This window comes from Cnephaeus nilssonii (genome assembly GCF_951640355.1).
Source record: "Cnephaeus nilssonii genome assembly, chromosome: 14".
In the NCBI taxonomy this organism is placed as follows: domain Eukaryota; kingdom Metazoa; phylum Chordata; class Mammalia; order Chiroptera; family Vespertilionidae; genus Cnephaeus; species Cnephaeus nilssonii.
This window is the reverse complement of record NC_137085.1, coordinates 47,437,305-47,454,514: the sequence shown is the minus strand read 5'-3', so window position 1 is coordinate 47,454,514 and position 17,210 is coordinate 47,437,305. Positions and strand designations below refer to the sequence as shown.

General features: G+C 39.7%; 1 protein-coding gene across 13 annotated transcripts in view; it reads left to right on the top strand.

The window, feature by feature from the left end:
• Window positions 1–17,210, top strand: part of RFX3 (regulatory factor X3) — a 291,507-nt gene that overhangs the window by 164,191 nt on the left and 110,106 nt on the right. For all 13 annotated transcript variants that reach the window (XM_079790204.1, XM_079790195.1, XM_079790206.1 and 10 more), the window contains one exon: window positions 9,387–9,484. In XM_079790204.1, coding sequence (XP_079646330.1) covers window positions 9,387–9,484 — 98 coding nt within the window. The remainder of the gene's footprint in view (window positions 1–9,386; window positions 9,485–17,210) is intronic.

The following is a 17,210-nucleotide window of genomic DNA, read 5'->3' as shown; positions in this document are numbered from 1 at the left end:
GAAATTGTCCATTATTTCTGCTAATTCCATCTTTGTCCATCTCTTTTTAGTTCATATTTTCATCACTTTCTTGTTTATTAAAATTCAAAAGTGGTGAAAGATATTTGTATATTCTCTTTGGAAACACATCTAAAATTTATTTGGGGAAAGACAATGAGATTAAGAGAATTAATTTCCTGTAGGGTTTATTTAATTATTTTTTTCCTCTCCCCAGAGAGCTTGGTAGGTGTGACAGTTTATAAATTCCACAAAGATGGATGGAAAATATAGTCCCTGGGAATGATAGTGAAATGCCTACAGAATGCTAGTTTCTCCTTTTTTTCTTTTTTTTAGCAATGCGGACTTGAATAGTTCCTACACTAAAGTTTGGCAAATATAATAAAAATAAAGTTATAATAAATTATAATTTAGTAAATATTTGAACAGAAATTAATGTTTAACATAAGAACAGTATCAAATAATATTTGAACAAATTTGAATCACAATTTATTTTAGGCAAGAAAATATGCAAAATTTTTTTTTAATTTCACCTTTGGTTTTTAATGATACATTAAATGGCATTAAAAGTTTTATCAGTTCACTTTGGAATAATAAGCATTCCATGGTGGCTTCATTATTTTTTTGAAAGACTAATACATTTATCCACATTAAGAATATACTGATAAATTTTACAGAGATTCAGTAGGCATGTCTTTTGCTAGGTACAGGGCATTATTTAATTATTGAGTAATTATTAAATATTTACAGTGTGTTTACACTGTATTGGGCTTTTGGGAATATAGCAACAAAATAAATGTTGCTTCTCTATGTGTGAACTTGCTTCAGGAGTACAGGTAGGCTAGAATTCTACCATTCATTCTCATTTTCCATCCTGTGACTGGGTTTGTAAATCTCCATAGACTGGTTCTATAGACACCTATCTTTCCCGGATCTGACTTCAATTTAAGATAGAAGGCAGCATTTCTGTGGCTCTCCAAGTCACTTTTATTGATAATAGAGCCCTGCTGTCCAAAAAGGAAGGAAGGAAGGGAGGGGGGAAGGGGGAAGACAGAAAGGAAGGAAGGGAGGGAGGGAGGGAGGGAGGGAGGGAGGGAGGGAGGGAGGGAGGGAGGGAGGAAGAAGGTAAGGAAGAAAGAAAGGAAGTAAAATAGCAAATCCTCAACTTAAAACTTTCCAAGGATCTTAACTTCTCATTGATGAAATGAGGCATATACATAAGGTAATTTTTCTTCTTTTATATTCTTCTATCTCTGTCTTTTTCACATCTCTTTTTTAACTTCCTCCACTATGTATCCTTGAAGGAATATCTTCTCAAACTTCAAGCACTATGTGCAGTTCCGTATCTTATCATCACTGAATTGTTTCAAGGGCATCTTCAGCCCAGTTTCTAGTGGTTGGTAAAAAAAAAACACACACCTTGAATAATAATGAAAATTGTATCCTCCAGAATATGCTGTGATTCACTATTTTCACTATTTAGTGTGTCTTTCACTTGCTTTTTCAGTTCTTTAACTTGGTAGATAATGCAAAGAATTATGCCCTATTTTTACATTGTGCTATAAAATGTCTGTGATCAAGGGACATATTTATATATTGCCATCCGAGATGAGTTAGCCAGCATCTATCCAAGACTTGTTTTCCAAGATTCTTGAACTTTCCAAGTTTCATTTATGATTTAATTGTAGAATTTCATGATTTGAAGGAAACTTTGGTGAACATATATTGTGCATATTTATGCCTAAACCCAAGTGAGATGTAAAGGTGGAATTTACACAGATGTAGAAGGCAAGACTCTTAGTTTTGAAGTATTTAATAATTTCACTAACTTACAAAACATATTATAATTATCATATATGCCTATACCATGCTTTGTTTGTATCTATATTTTAGTTTTGTATCCTCACAAAAAGTCCTTGTGATAAAGTAGATATATTTTCTATTTTACACACAAGGCAATTAAAATGTAAAGAAATAAACCAGCTATCCCTATATACCAGGGATGGGCAACCTTTTGAGCTTGGTGTGTCAAACTTCTCCAAAAAACTGAGCATAACTCAGATAGTGTGTCACTTTGAGGAAAAAACATTATTTCTCAAATGTTTCATCCTCAGGAGCAGCAAATGTTTCATCCTCCGCATGCAGCCGCCTCAGCGGCCGTGTGTCATCAGAAATGGCTACGCGTGTCAGTGCTGACACGCGTGTCATAGGTTCGCCATCACTGCTATATACAGACAGCAAGTATCAGCACAAGTACTTAAAATCAGTTCTACTTCCAAATTAACTGATTTTGCCACCTCATCATATTGGCTACATAAAGTACTACCAATTGAGAACGTAAGCCATGTGCTACCACCTGTAGTAATGAGTCCTAAGAGAGGAAACAGAAAGGAATAGTCAGTCTCTTATGGGATAAAATAAGTTACCGAAGGTTTTTTTAGAGAACATTTTTAATGAGGCCTGGAAGGAAAATGGTGGCTTTCTGTTGTTAGGTGAGATAGTTTATGTAGGAAAAAAACACGAGCTATAAGAAGGTAAAAATAATGTGCAAAATTGTAATTGTATAATTATAAAGGAGCAGAGAAGCTGTGTTTAAAAACACCCATCAAGGTTTAGAAGGCATTAATAAGATTTTTGTATTCTGGTCTGAATTATTTTTTCATCTTGTGTGATAGGAAAGCACTGAAGAATTTAAACAGAATGAATATTGTTTAAGTGCTAAAGTTCTGACTCCTACCATTTAATTTGTATGATATTTGTGTTTTTCATAGATGCCTTTTGTCTGATTGAGGGTTTCCTTCTGCCTTAGCTTACTGAGAGTTTGTTGTTTTGTTTTTATCATGATCTAGAGGCCCGGTGCACGAAATTCTTGCACAGGTGTGATCCCTAGGCCTGGCCGGCAATCAAAGTGCAAGCATCTGGTGTGGAAGGGCAGGCCCCCGTGCGCCCCCCTCTGCCTGAGTCATGGCGCCCAAGTCCCCATGCAGAGATGCAGTGAGTGCAGCCGGATGCCATGGGTGGGGGCACAGTGTGGGCCTCTGGTCCACCCAGCGGCACTGCAAGGGAGCCGGACAGGCAGAACACTCTCTCCCATCCGGCCTCACAGACAGGCTCCTGCGGGAACCCACAGGGAGCCCGACCAGCCCTTGCAATCCCGGCGACTGTGGCCCAGCTCACCTAGAAGAGGCCATGCAGGTGGAGGGTGGGTTCCTCGCGGGGGCCCAGCAACTGAGCATGGGGGGCTTCCCCAGCGCATGAGTCCTGGCGTCCCGGGAGAGGGTAGTAAGGGGAGTAAGAGCAAGTTTGGCAGACATCAGCATTCTCACCGCACCTCTGTCCCCATCACCCCTGCCTCCAGATAGCTGGTAAGAGGTCACAGCCCCCTGCCCGGGCACTTCGGGAGGTTGGTTGCTGCCACCCACCCCCAGTTCCCCATCCCAGCCACTGGTTGCCATCTGCGGGGCAGTTGGCAGGGTGTTCAGACTCCTGCTCACACATGCCTTGGCCTGGTGCTGTTCCGCACTGCCCCCTGGTGGTCAATGCACATCATAGCTAGCGGTCAAACTCCTTGTTGAACAATTTGCTTATTAGGCTTTTATTATATAGGATGGATTTGAATTTTGTCAGATGCTCTTATAGCATCTGTTGAGATAATTACATCATTTTTCTTAGTATAAATTTGGTGGACTACATTGATGGATTTTTAAATATTAAGCATGACATTGCAATCTTGGCTACACCCCACCTGATTATGATGTATTGTTCAATAAATGTATTGCTGAGATAGATGTACAGTTAACCCTTGAAAAGCACGGGTTTGAACTGCACATGTCCACTTATATGTGAATTTTTTTCAATAAATATGCAGTTGTCATTTTGTATCCTTGGTTTTTACAGCCATGAATTCAACCAAGAACAGATAAAAAACAGTATTTTCCATCCATGTTTGGGAACACTCTGAGGTAGAGGGCCGATTGTATGCATTGTTCTATTCCATTTTATATAAGGGACTCCAGCATCCTTTGGTTTGGGTAACTGCTGGGGTCCTGGAATCAGGTGCCCTCTAGTACACCGGGAGGACTGTGTTTTGGTGATGATATTTGTGTTTTTGTTCAGGAGAGAAATTATTCTGTAGTCGTCTTTTCTTGTAATGTCTTTCTGGTTTTGGTCTCATGGTAAAGGCTAAGCTCATTAAAATAGTGGAATATGTTCTTTTCTTTTGGACAGATACATGCAAAAAAATTAAACTAGACCACCAACTTACACCATAGTAAGAATAAACTCAAAATGGATAAAAAACTTAAATGTAGTCCACCAAATTTATACTAAGAAAAATGATGTAATTATCTCAACAGATGCTATAAGAACATCTGACAAAATTCAAATCCATCCTATATAATAAAAACCTAATAAGCAAATTGTTCAACAAGGAGTTTGACCTTATTCTTTTCTTGGTAAAACATTTCTTTTAGGTTGGCTTTTTATTTTTACTTCCTGAAATGTTTGATAGAAGTCACCAATAATCTGGAGTTTGTTTCCTCTGTAAGAAGGTATTCAATTTCAGTATATATTGTTTTTCCCTTTTCTTTGGTAATTTGTAGCCTTTAAGGATTTTATTCATTTAATCCAGATAGTTGAATTTATTGGCATTAATTTGTCTTTATTGTGCTTTTTTTTTTGTCTTTAGGATGTGTTTCACTTTTTATCCTTGGTATTCAAAATTGTGTCTTTTTTACTCCTAAGTCTTCCTTAATGTTTATCATTGTATTGATTTTTCTATTGTTTTTTAGATGTCTGTTTCAGTGGTTCATTTGCTCTTCATTTCCTCTTTCCTAATTTAGGTTTAATTTTTCCTTCATTTTTTAGCGTCTTAAAGTTGAAACTTTAGATTTCTTGCATTGTTTTTTCCCCTAATAAAAATATTTAAAACTATAAATTTCCCAATCTGCATTACCACCAGCAGTGCACTAGGGTACCTTTTCCACATCCTTGCCAGTACTTTTGCTATTTGTTGATTTATTGATGGTAGCCATTCTGAAAGGTGTGAAGTGGTACCTCACTTTTTAATTTACACCTCTCTGATAATTAGTGATTTGAGCATTTTTGCATATGTCCCTTGGCCATTTGTATGTCTTCTTTGGAGAAGTGTCTATTCAGGTTCTCTGTCCATTTTTTAATTGGGTTGTTTGTGTTCCTTTTATTGAGTTGTATGAGTACTTTATATATTTTGGAAATTAACCCCTTATCAAATGTATTATTGGCAAATATGTTCTCCTCTACAGTGGGTTCACTTTTCATTTTGATGCTGGTTTCTTTTGCTATGCAGAAGCTTTTATTTTGATGTAGTCCCATTTGTTTATTTTTTCTTTGTTTATCTTGCCCTAGGCATTGTATCAGTGAAAATTCTGCTATGTGAGATTTCTGATATTTTGCCTCCTATTTTTTCTTCTAGGATTTTTATGGTTTCTTGACTTACATTTAAGTTTTTTATCCATTTTGAGTTTATTCTTACTATGGTGAAAGTTGGTGGTCTAGTTTAATTTTTTTGCATGTATCTGTCCAATTATCCCCACATCATTTTATTGGATACTAGAGGCGATTGGGACCTGCCAGCCGGGGGGGAGAGACTGGGATGTTGGCCAGCAGACCCTGATCAGGATATCGGGGCCTGCTGGCCAGGGAAGGGCCAACCGCCACTGTGGTGGGTGGGTGGCGGGCCAATTGGGGCCTGCCAGCCAGGAGAGAGATCGGGGAAGGGACTCCGGAGGTTGGCCACCAGCCCTGAGGGGGGCCGGCCCTCAGACCCCTGGGAAACAGGCTGCATCCACCACCACACACCCCTGGCTCCCCATCCCAGCCCACTGGCCCAGCCCCAATCAGCTGATTGGGGCCTACCGGCCAGGGGGGAGAGACCAAGAGGTTGGCCGGCAGGCCCCATCAGCAATCAGGGCCTGTGGGCTGGGGGCAGCTCCTGCGTTGAGCGTCTGGCCCCTGGTGGTCAGTGCATGTCATAGCAACCAGCCGTTCCATCCTAACGGTTGCTTAGGCTTTTCTACACTAATAAAAGAGAAATATGTAAATTGACCATGCCTCCATGATACCCACCAGCCAATCAGGAGGGAATATGCAAAATAGCAGGACAAAGATGGCGGTGGCCCTGCCCCCAGCTGCTCCAGGTGTGGAGTGGCTGGGCAGGGTAGGACTCCTGCTAGGAATGGGAGGGTGGGGTGCAGAGGGAGTTCTATGAGCGGTGCTCCAGCTGGAGCGAAGCAAAGACTCCAGCTGGAGCGAAGCCTGCAGACTCTGGCCAGAGTCAGCGAGAAGCCTGCAGACTCCAGCCGGAGTCAGCGAGTGAAGGTGGAAGGTGGCGGCCAGAGCGAAGGCCTGGGTCCCGGGGGCCGGAGGAAAACCGGTGCCGGCAGCCAGGTGAAGGAAGGCCTATTGCACGAATCATCATGCAACAGACCTCTAGTATATATATAAATATACAGTTATATGCACATATATGCAGTATATGCATATTTTAAACATTAAATCAAATCACACTAAGTATTGTTTGGAGACACTTTTTTACTTGATAATGTATTAGAAGTCTTGCTGTTAAAGTAAATATTAATCTTTCTTTATTCTTTTAATATCAGCCATATATTCTATAGAATAGTTTTTCTATAATTTATTTAATTACTCCACTTTTAATAGTCGTTAATGTTTCTTCTTATAACTTTTTGCTCTTATAGACTGTATCTATACTAATAAAAAGGTAATATGCAAATTGGTCAGTACAGCAACCGGCAGTCGGACATCCCCCAAGGGGTCCCAGATTGGAGTGGGTGCAGGCTAGGCTGAGGGGAACCCCCCCACCTCCCCCCCCCCCCCCGTGCATGAATTTCATGCACCAGGTCTCTAGTTCTTTAATAATATTGAACAGTGCCTCCTTGGATGTTAGGTATTTCTGTAGAGAAAATCACAGAGTGGTCAAACAGTATGCCTATTTATAAATTGCTTTCCTAAACAGTTTTTATACTTATATTTCTCCTTGCTAATAGGAGCCAGGCTCTTTGAAAAAATGGTTGATTCAAGATCTAGGACACCAAATGTAAGAGATAAACCTGGAACAATCTTATGGCAGAAAGCAGGAGAATTAAAGATTACTGTGGTCATGTCAGAAGAAAGAGGATTCTATTTGAAGGGACTGCCATTTGTCAAAGATGGAACAGTTTTAGAAGAACAACTGCTATATTGAAAAGCATCAAATATTTTCAAAAGCCAAGAATCTTAAGGATACAAAGCAAACTAAAAAATCCATTGCAAAACTACACTAGGAGGGAGCTAGGGGATAAACTCATCATTCTTCATACTGGCTCAAGAAAAGAATCATGTATTTACCTTATTCTTCCCATACAACCCTATTTCAAAGTCACCAAATTATTGTTGAGAGATATTTCATTATAGAAGTCTACTAATAAATGAAAATGTATAGCAGAATTAGACTAACTAAACTTGCAACCATTATTAATTGAAATACTATGGTTAGAAAATGATCATCATTGGCTACTAATATCCTCAGGTAAAACATGGATACATGCATTCAACTGACAACACCTGATCCCACTGATTATATGTAACACTAGAGGCCTGGTGCATGACATTTGTGCACTGGGGGTAGGGTCCCTCAGCCCAGCCTATGGCCTCTGGCAGTCCGGGACCCCCGAAGGATCCTTAGCACTGCCACGGAGGCGGGAGTGGCTCCTGCCACCGCTGCTGTGCTCGCCAGCTGGGAGCCCGGCTTCTGGCTGAGTGACGCTCCCCCTGGGAGCGCATTGATCACCAGGGGGCAGCTCCTGCATTGAGTGTCTGCCCTCTGGTGGTCAGTGCACTTTATAGCTATTGGTTGTTCCACTGGTTGCTCAATTTGCATATTAGCCTTTTATTATATAGGACTAGAGGCCCCATGCACAAAGATTCGTGCAAGAATGGGCCTTCCTTCCCCTGGCTGCCAGCACTGCCTTCACTCTGGCTGGAACAGCCTTTCTGCTCTGGCCCGAAGCCGCCTTTCTGCCTTCCCAAGCTCGGCGCCTGTGTATGCAAATTAACCCGCCATCTTTGTTGGGTTAATTTACATACTCCTGATTGGCTTGTGGGCGTCATGAAGGTACAGTAAATTAGCATGTTACTCTTTTATTAGGTAGAGATTACAGAAAGAGAGACAACTGGTTGTTACATGATAGCTGATATGATACCATGGGAAGTGCACAGCTTTTGAAATTTGAACCTGTTCAAGGCCCATGATCTACCCAATTATATTACATGCTGTGGACACATGAACTATTTAAAATTCATCTCAGGGATGCTATCAGCCAAATCTAGAATACCAGAAATTCTACACAATGATCCAGTCTCTTCAACAAGTAACAATCAAGAAATAAAAAGGATGGGAAAATATTAGAGATTAGAGGCCTGATGCATGAAATTCGTGCAAGAGTAGTCCTTCCTTCTCCCGGCTGCCGGCACTGGCTTCCCTCTGGCACCCAGGACCCAGGCTTCCCTCCGGCCGCTGGCAGGCACTCGGGACCCGGGCTTCCCTTGCAGCCTTGGCCTTGTCCAGAAGGTCATCTGGAAGGACGTCCTGTCTAATTAGCATATTATGCTTTTATTATCATAGATTATTATTATATATTAAAAGAGAAAGATGGGAAAGATACAAATGTAATATGTAGACTTTGTTTGGGTCCTAATTTGAACAAACCAACAATAAGAAGACATTGGAATAATCATAGAAATTTGAACCATGACTGGATTTTAGGTGGTTTTAAGGAATGGCTAATATTTATATGTGATATTAATATTGTGTTCATGTTAAAAATAGGTCTTTTCTCTTAGAAACAAAATGAGATATTTACTAGTGAAGTGAGATAGTCTCTGCAGTTGCTTTTAAATAATCCTCTGAGAGGTTGAAAGATGAGGTCCTGTGACAATTATTTATCTTAGATGATGAATAAATGAGTTTTATTGTAATATTTATTCTACATTTAAGTGTTTGAAATTTTCCATCATGAATTTTTTAATTAAAAAATAAATTTAGCTTTAACAACCCAGGGTAAGAGAATTCTTAAATTTTCAAAATAGTGAGAAGCTTTCAGAATTTTCACCCTAAACATTTGAAGTGTGTATATACATACCTACAGGAATGTTATAGAATTTTTTCAGCCTCATTGCTGAAGTTGATCTGGGCCCAACCAACATGCACTTATCTTTGAAGGATCTTAAGGATCACATCTTAAGCCATTCTCACATTGATCACCAATCTAGAAAAATCTTTTAGGTAAATCTAATGCAGTGCATTTTTTTCCTATCTATCACTCACCAAGGTCATAATATTTGTTTTTCAGGTACAGCAGGTACAGACTGTGCAACAGGTACAGCATGTCTACCCAGCTCAGGTGCAGTATGTGGAAGGAAGCGATACTGTCTATACCAATGGAGCAATGTAAGTTTATGTGGGAGTCTTTTTAATTCTCCTGCTTGAGGCCAGAGATCTTCTACTGGAGCAATTTCCATGGTGTATCCAGTCCAGTTATGCTCCCTCTGCTATATGTCAGCCTGTAAGATTTTCTCTAATAAGGCTTATTTTATATTCGCACCATATAGTGTTAGGTATTTGCACAATGTAGAACTGGATTTTTTATTATCTATATATATAAAAGCCTAAGCAACCTAACGACCGGTTGACCGGTCGCTATGACACACACTGACCACCAGGGAACAGACGCTCAATGCACAGGATCGGCTCCCGCCTGTCTGGGTCTGGCCTGTAGGGATTGGGCTCCCTCCTGTCTGGATCGGGCCTGCGGGGGTCGGGCCAAAACTGGCTCTCCAACATCCCCTGAGGGGTCCTGCATTGCAAAAGGGTTCAGGCCATGCCAAGGGACCCCACTGGTGCACGAATCCATGCACCAGGCCTCTAGTATGTATATAAGATCTTTGGTTAATCTCTTTCCACCCTCCCCCCACCCTTCCCTCTTGAGATTAATCAGTCTGTTCCATGTTTTCATGCCTGTGGTTTCCGCTCCTGTGTTGAGCATCTGCCTCCTGGTAGTCAGTGCATGTCATAGCTACTGGTCAGCTAGTTGGCCGGTCGCTTAGGCTTTTATATATATACTAGAAGCCCGATGTACCAAGATTCGTGCTAGAATGGGCTTTCCTTTCCCTGTCTGCCCGCACCGCCTTTCCACTCCGGCCCAGCCCCTTTCCGCTCAGGCCCTGGAGCCGCCTCTTTCCGCTCCAGCCCTGCCTTCCCACGCTGCCTAGAGGTCCTGAGAGACCGGGGGTGGGGCAGAACACCTGCATCCCACCTGCCCCCGTCACTAAGCACCTGTGTTTGCAAATTAACCGCCATCTTTGTTGGGTAATTTGCATATCACTCCTGATTGGCTGGTGGCATAGTGGAGGTACGGTCAATTTACATGTTTGTCTATTATTAGGTAAGATAGATTATATATACAGTATATGAATAATTGGACTGCATGTATATATGGTACACAAAATCCAAATATAATGAAATATATGTGGAAATTCTTGATTAATGTAGGAAGTACTTCAGTTGTCTCTTGCATAGTTCAAAAGGGAATGTTTCCAGGAATTTTTCAATGCTTTTTTTTATGAGGAAAACATATATTTGAAATATGATTATCTAATTTCTACAACACTGAACTACTAGGAGTAAGTTTTTTTAAATTACTATTTTGTATAAATAAACTATTTGATATTCAAATACAGAAAACATCTGATATAAAAAAGCATTGTCTTTGGCCATGAGACAAGAGCACTGTGTAGTGTCATTTGCTCAGGACCCAACTGCCTCCCTTCTCTGTGTGCACACACTCTGAGATCTTTTGCTGTTATTATACATACAGGCCCTCCTGTCTGGTCCTTAGAAAAATCAGCCTCTAAAGCACTGCTGACAACTGAGGACTCTTATTAATGTAGATGTTTGACTTGTATTTTAAATATTCTAGTTTGTTAAATAAAGATAATGTTTGCTTTATAAAAAGAAAACCTCTTTTTTCACCTTCTCTCTTCTATCTAGAGTATGTATATATTACATATAATATCACATAATATCATATATCACATTATATATATATGGAGACATAGAGAGGAGGAGAGAGAGAGAGAAAGGGGTTGTGGGGAGAGAAAGAGGCTTTCCCAGAAACTCCTAGCTTCCTTTGCTTTCATTTCATTGGCCATAACTGTATCACCTCGTAATCGTTAGCAGCCAGCAACCTGGGAATAAGAGTTGTAGCTTTCATGTCCATATGCTAGAAAGTGGCAAGGGAAAAGGGTAGTTGGAATGAGTGTTGAGAGAGTTAGCTCTATAATATCTATCACAGACATTTATCATTATTCCAAGGCAGGGTGAGAGATTACTAGAGTGTGACTTTGTGAAAGTTAATACAACCTGCTTCACTTTTTTTCCTCTATGAGATGGATAGAGTTAGCTTATCAAAAGTGCTTTGTGTAATATCTGAGAAATAGTGAACACTCAATAAACATTAGTTATTGCTGTTAAATTATGTACTGTAGTTATTTCCTAATACATTTTTCTCTCCTATATAGACTCTAAATTCTGCATATTGCCCTGTGTATTTTTAAACTACCCCACCACTGACCTTCTATATAATAGGTAAATGTGTGATCAGTGAGTCAATTTATTCACAAAACCTTGGGAAAACAGCATCTCTAAAGTTGACTAAAATTATATGGCCTATTTAAGCACAGAAATGATTCAAAGTAAATATCTCATGCCAACATGTATTTTATATGGCTCATTAGCTCAGTTGGTTAGATCATGACTGATGAGGTCTAGATTATGAGTTCATTTTCCATGGAGTCCAGTTAGCTTTGAACTGGTCTGTATGGGCTCAGATTATATCTCAACTGCAGCCAGTCATGCCATAAATGTGCACCCTTGGTCAAGAGAAAGAAGGATACATCTTTAGAAAACTTTTCTTTCTAACAGGTATAATTTTTTATTAAGATTCTGCAGCATCATTTTCATATTTACTAAAGAAATATTGTGTTGCCATGAGTTATAGTAAAAATTTTAGTAGCTAGAGGACTATGAATGTTTTTCTCAAATATAGTAAAAGTTTTTTTCAACAAAAGCCATTCCAATTTCTTTTTTCATTTTGTAGTGCTGACATTTTACTATGTACAATTTTTGTTTCTAATATTCATTTTAGGTTCTTTATATTCCCTCTTTTTATTTGGTATACTTCCATGTGTGTTAGGAAAGATTATTCCATGTTCTTTCACCACACTGAATTAATAGCCAGTTAGTGTCTGGTCCCTGACTTGGGGCACAAATTTCTCCTTCTGTGTGATAATAAATGCTTTTTGCTGATGATACTTCCAGAAGATGGGGATGCCAATCTTTATCATGAACTTTCAAGCACTCAGTCCATGGCCTACAGCCTGTGTGTGCTTAGTCAGTGCTGGTCCACTTACGCTCCTGTCACCAGCATCCTCATGCCGAGTAGCCATAATGCACGGGTCTCACTCGAAGTGATGATTGCCCTCACAGAGATGTGTCATCACTTATGAAAATGTACAATCATTATAATTTGATGATACTAAAGTGTTTACCTGGTTTTCACTGTGAATATGGACATTTATTTGCCAGCATGACAGGCTTCACTGTGTGAGTTAGTGAGTGAGCATATATTTAAATTGAACAATTGAGACGTGCTGGGAGTTGGAGTAGAATAACTCTTTACTCAAGGGGAAGGTAACTTAATTCGCTTTCACTCCTGTTTATTTTATCATTGCCTCTGTAGTAACCCAGGCTACATCATTTGTATATTTTCTTACAATTGTTTTCCCAAGAGGATTTTTCTCAAAGGCTGTCTATATTTTCTGTCTTGTCCATTTCTACATAGTCTGTAATTTATAATCTCTAATCATTTAGAATACTATAATTAAACCTGCTGAGAAACATTTCATAACATGTAGAGAGTCCAATTGAGTTGAAATTTCTTGATGTAGCTAAGAAATCAATTTTTTAAATGATTTTCGTCTTTCCCCCATTCCTTTTTGACTCATACTTCCTGCACTCCTCCATCATGCTAAAGTAGAAATAAATCATAGTATATCAGGACCAACTTAAGAAATATTTTAATTTTTTTATTTTAGATTATTTCCTTATATCAAACACTCTTTGAAGCTTATCTCTGTTTCAAAATTACCAAATGTTTTAAAATGCTCTAATGTTCATTGTATGGGTATTTGTTATAATAAGACTGGACCCATAGAAAGCCATCTCATGTTTTCCTGTTTATAGATTTATCATCAACCCTAGTACAGAATTTATCAAACTGTATTTCATAAAACGTTAGTCCATTTATGGTTACAAAAGCAGGGAAATACTGCATGAAGGCCCTTTTTTTGAGGTCTCTAAATTCCTATTATTCGTCTTTTAAAGGCTCTGAGTAGTCCTATGGGAAAGAATTGCAGTATTTTAAAATCTGAACCACAGAACTCTTTTATTTGAATAATCCTATCTAATAAAAGAGTAATATGCAAATTGATCATCACTCCAACACACAAGATGGCCACCCCCATGTGGACACAAGATGGCTGGCCACGAGATGGCCGGCAGGGGAGGGCAGTTGTGGGGGACCATGCCTGCGGGGGGGGGACAGTTAGAGGGGACCAGGCTTGCAGGGGAGGGCAGTTGGGGGGACCAGGCCTACAGGGGAGGGCAGTGTGTGTGTGGGGGACCAGGCCTGCAGGGGAGGGCAGTTGGGGGAGGACCGGGCCAGCAGGGGAGAGCAGTTGGGGGTGACTGGGCTGGCAGGGGAGGCCAGTTGGGAGGGACCAGGCCAGCAGGGAAGGGCAGTTAGGGGTGACCAGGCCGGCAGTGGAGGGCAGTTAAGGGCAATCGGGCTGTCAGGGGATCAGTTAGGCATCGATCAGGCTGGCAGGGGAGTGGTTAGGGGGTGATCAGGCCGACAGGCAAGCGGTTGGGAGCCAGCAGTCCTGGATTGTGAGGGGGATGTCCGACTGCCAGTTTAGGCCCAATCCCACCAGGATTGGGCCTAAACTGGCAGTCGAACATCCCTCGAGGGGTCCCAGATTGAAGAGGGTGCAGGCTGGGCAGAGGGACACCCACGCTCCCCCAGTGCACGAATTTCGTGCACTGGGCCTCTATGTATAATAACATCGCATGACATACTTTGGGTAGTGTTACAATATTAATATATTGACATTGAATAGATTTATTCAAAATCCATAAGTATGCATACTAGACTCATGTTTTTAAAATAGTTGTTAGTTGAAAATCATGTAGTTAGTACATTTTTTAAAAAATCATCTATGTTTTTTCTGTACACTTTAATCCTTTGCACTCGCTTGCTTTTTTCTCGATTCCTTTATTTTACTCGGGATTTAATTTTTTAAATACCCCAGATTTTACAAAGCGCGGCAGTAGAATAAAAAACTGGAGTTTCTTTTCATACAAACTTATTTACTTGGATTTTTTTATGTTTCAAATTATTGATACATTCAAAGAGTATAAAAAGAGCTGCTACTGATGCTAACCGTGTCGAGTCACACTCGACATCCGAGTGTAAAAGGTTAAAAATATTTAATAAGGAACCTTAAAAGAGATACTCTTCAAGTTGTTATTTGTTTTGTTTTGTTTTTTGTCTTTTAGTGCAATAGTTTTAAGATTTGTGGGTTAAATTTTGCTTTTCTTAAATTTATTATTTTTTATTATTAACAGTATTACAGATATCCCCCAGGTTTCTCCTATGCTCCCCTCCACCGAGCCTCCTGCTAACAATGGGAGCACTCCTTCAATGGGAAGGTGTGGTCTGCGTCTTCCAGGTGGACAGAACCCTCCTGACTCCCTCTGTTCCATGCTACACTGGCTCTTCTTCCTGGCTCTTCTGTTGTTCTGGATTGGGGATCCCTGTGTGGGGTTGAGACCCTGTATTCACAGGGGGCGGGGGAGGGGGGGCGGGAGCTTTGCAGCTGAGATAGAATATCCCTCCTGCCTCTCAGCCTGCTGTACCTTGAAGGGGGCATTCCTTTTCTGCGTGTCTGTTCCTCTTACCAGTCTCTATGTGCCTTCTTCAATGCTCCTTGGATATAATATTTCATATCAGCTACACTTCAGTTGATTTTTCAAGTCGATTGCTCTGTAGTTTAGCTGTAAATCTGGTTCATGGCTGGGAGCAAGTGCAGGCAGCTTCCAGCTACTCTACAGCCATCTTACATTTTGCTTTCTTTTTATTAAAATGCTTTCTGCTAGGAAGAAATGGTTATATGAAATTTCTGAAATTGATATGGAAGGGATGTTTTCTTCCTTTTTGCTTCTACTAATGTACACATTAAAATTGGTGTAGAATCTGGTTTGTCATGTGGATTTTAGGAAGTATATGGCTGGTTACTTAGGAAGTTGCTGGAAAAAGAACTGCCCCTTTGTGGAAAAAGTACCAAGGTCCGTCTATAATTAATTAGAAAGGACCTATTTCATGAATCCCATAGCAATGCCCATTTCTCTCAAAATGGAACACTTTCAAATATGGCTTCTTAGAATGTCACAGTTAGTAAGGTCAGGGAGATCATTTATTTCAATTCTTCTACTTTACAGATGAGTAAACTGAGGTCAGGAGAGGTAAACTAATTTGCCTGGCTAGTTAGTGTATAGAGTTCCTATTTTCTGACCCTGAGTGCATGGTTCTTTTCAGTGAGCTGCAGGTGGTAGTCTTTTGGTCTTGAATTATTTAGGTTGTTAAGGGAGAAGGGTTGATTAGTTAGAAAAAAAATAGTAAATTTTATCTGTTGTACTATTGTATGCCTTATTGTAGATAATTGAATGTGACTTTTTAAGACTAAGCTTTTTGTTATTCACATGAATCTATTTTCATGGTTTTTAAAACTCCATCTTATACTTTTATAATTAAATTTATTTTGTGAATATAAAATGTTCTTTTTATATTCATAAAATATGTGGAAAACTCCATCATATGTAACTATTTTTCAATGTCAGATATTTAGTTAAATAGCTTTTAAGAGAAAAGATTATTCTTTGACTGCCCTGTCTGTATTACCTTTTTGTTATTTTCTATTAGTAAATTAAATGATGCACATTAAGGGCAATTTGTTCTGTGACATCTTTTTATCCTATACCTTGGCATCCAGAATAGTTATGCATGATAACACTTGGAAGAGTTTAGATACTCAAATTTTCCCTCCTTTCCTCTCCCCTCTTCTATTTTTTTTTCTTTTTTAAGAAAGGAGGAAATGAAAGAAATCCACATACGCTTTTTTAGGTTTGGAACCAAGGTATCTTAACAATTTTCATGAATGAACTTTAGAGACCCATGTTCAAGTATCATTTCCCCCATTGACTACAGTATAACCTCATGAAAATAACATTTGCACCAGAATTCCCAATCTAAAAAATGGGGATTAATAGTTAAAAGCATTATTTAATTAACCAGGCCTTGTATTGTCTAAAAAAGTATATTCACTTTTAGTGTACTTTTATAATACTTACTGAAAAAGCAAAACGTGTTAAATTTTCTGCTTTGAGCCCTGGCTGGTGTAGCTTTGTTGGTTGGAGTTTCGTCCCATATACCAGAAGTTTGCGGGTTCCATGTCCAGTCAAAGTGCATATCTAGGTTGTGCTTTCAGTTACCTGTCGGAGCACATATAGAAGGCAACCAATTGATGTTCTCTTTCACATCGATATTTCTCTCTTTCTCTTCCCTTCCCCCCCCCCCCCCATGTTCCCTTCTCTCTAAAATAAATAAACATACTCTCAGATGAGGATTAAAAATATTCTGTTTGAACAAAGATTTGAAAGCTAAAGTGAGAAGACATATTTGAAAAAGTTGGGAATCACGATATTGTGCCTCACAGAGATGAAAGTCTTTTAGGATATGAGTATAGTCCTTCAGCTTTATAAATTTTGATTCATGAAGGCTGAGCTTTATAATGACAGAAGGTTCTAGAGGACATTACCAACAAATCCTAGTCTGGCCATCAGAAACAGTCAGACTGACAGAGCTGCCTCCCAGGGAATGCTCTGAGGCCCCAGGCTGCTTTTAGTTCAGTGGTGTGCCTGACTTTGGGTACTGGACATACTGCCTATTTGCCTGGGTTAGTACTATGTTCGGCCTCAACAACATACACACATGCTTTAG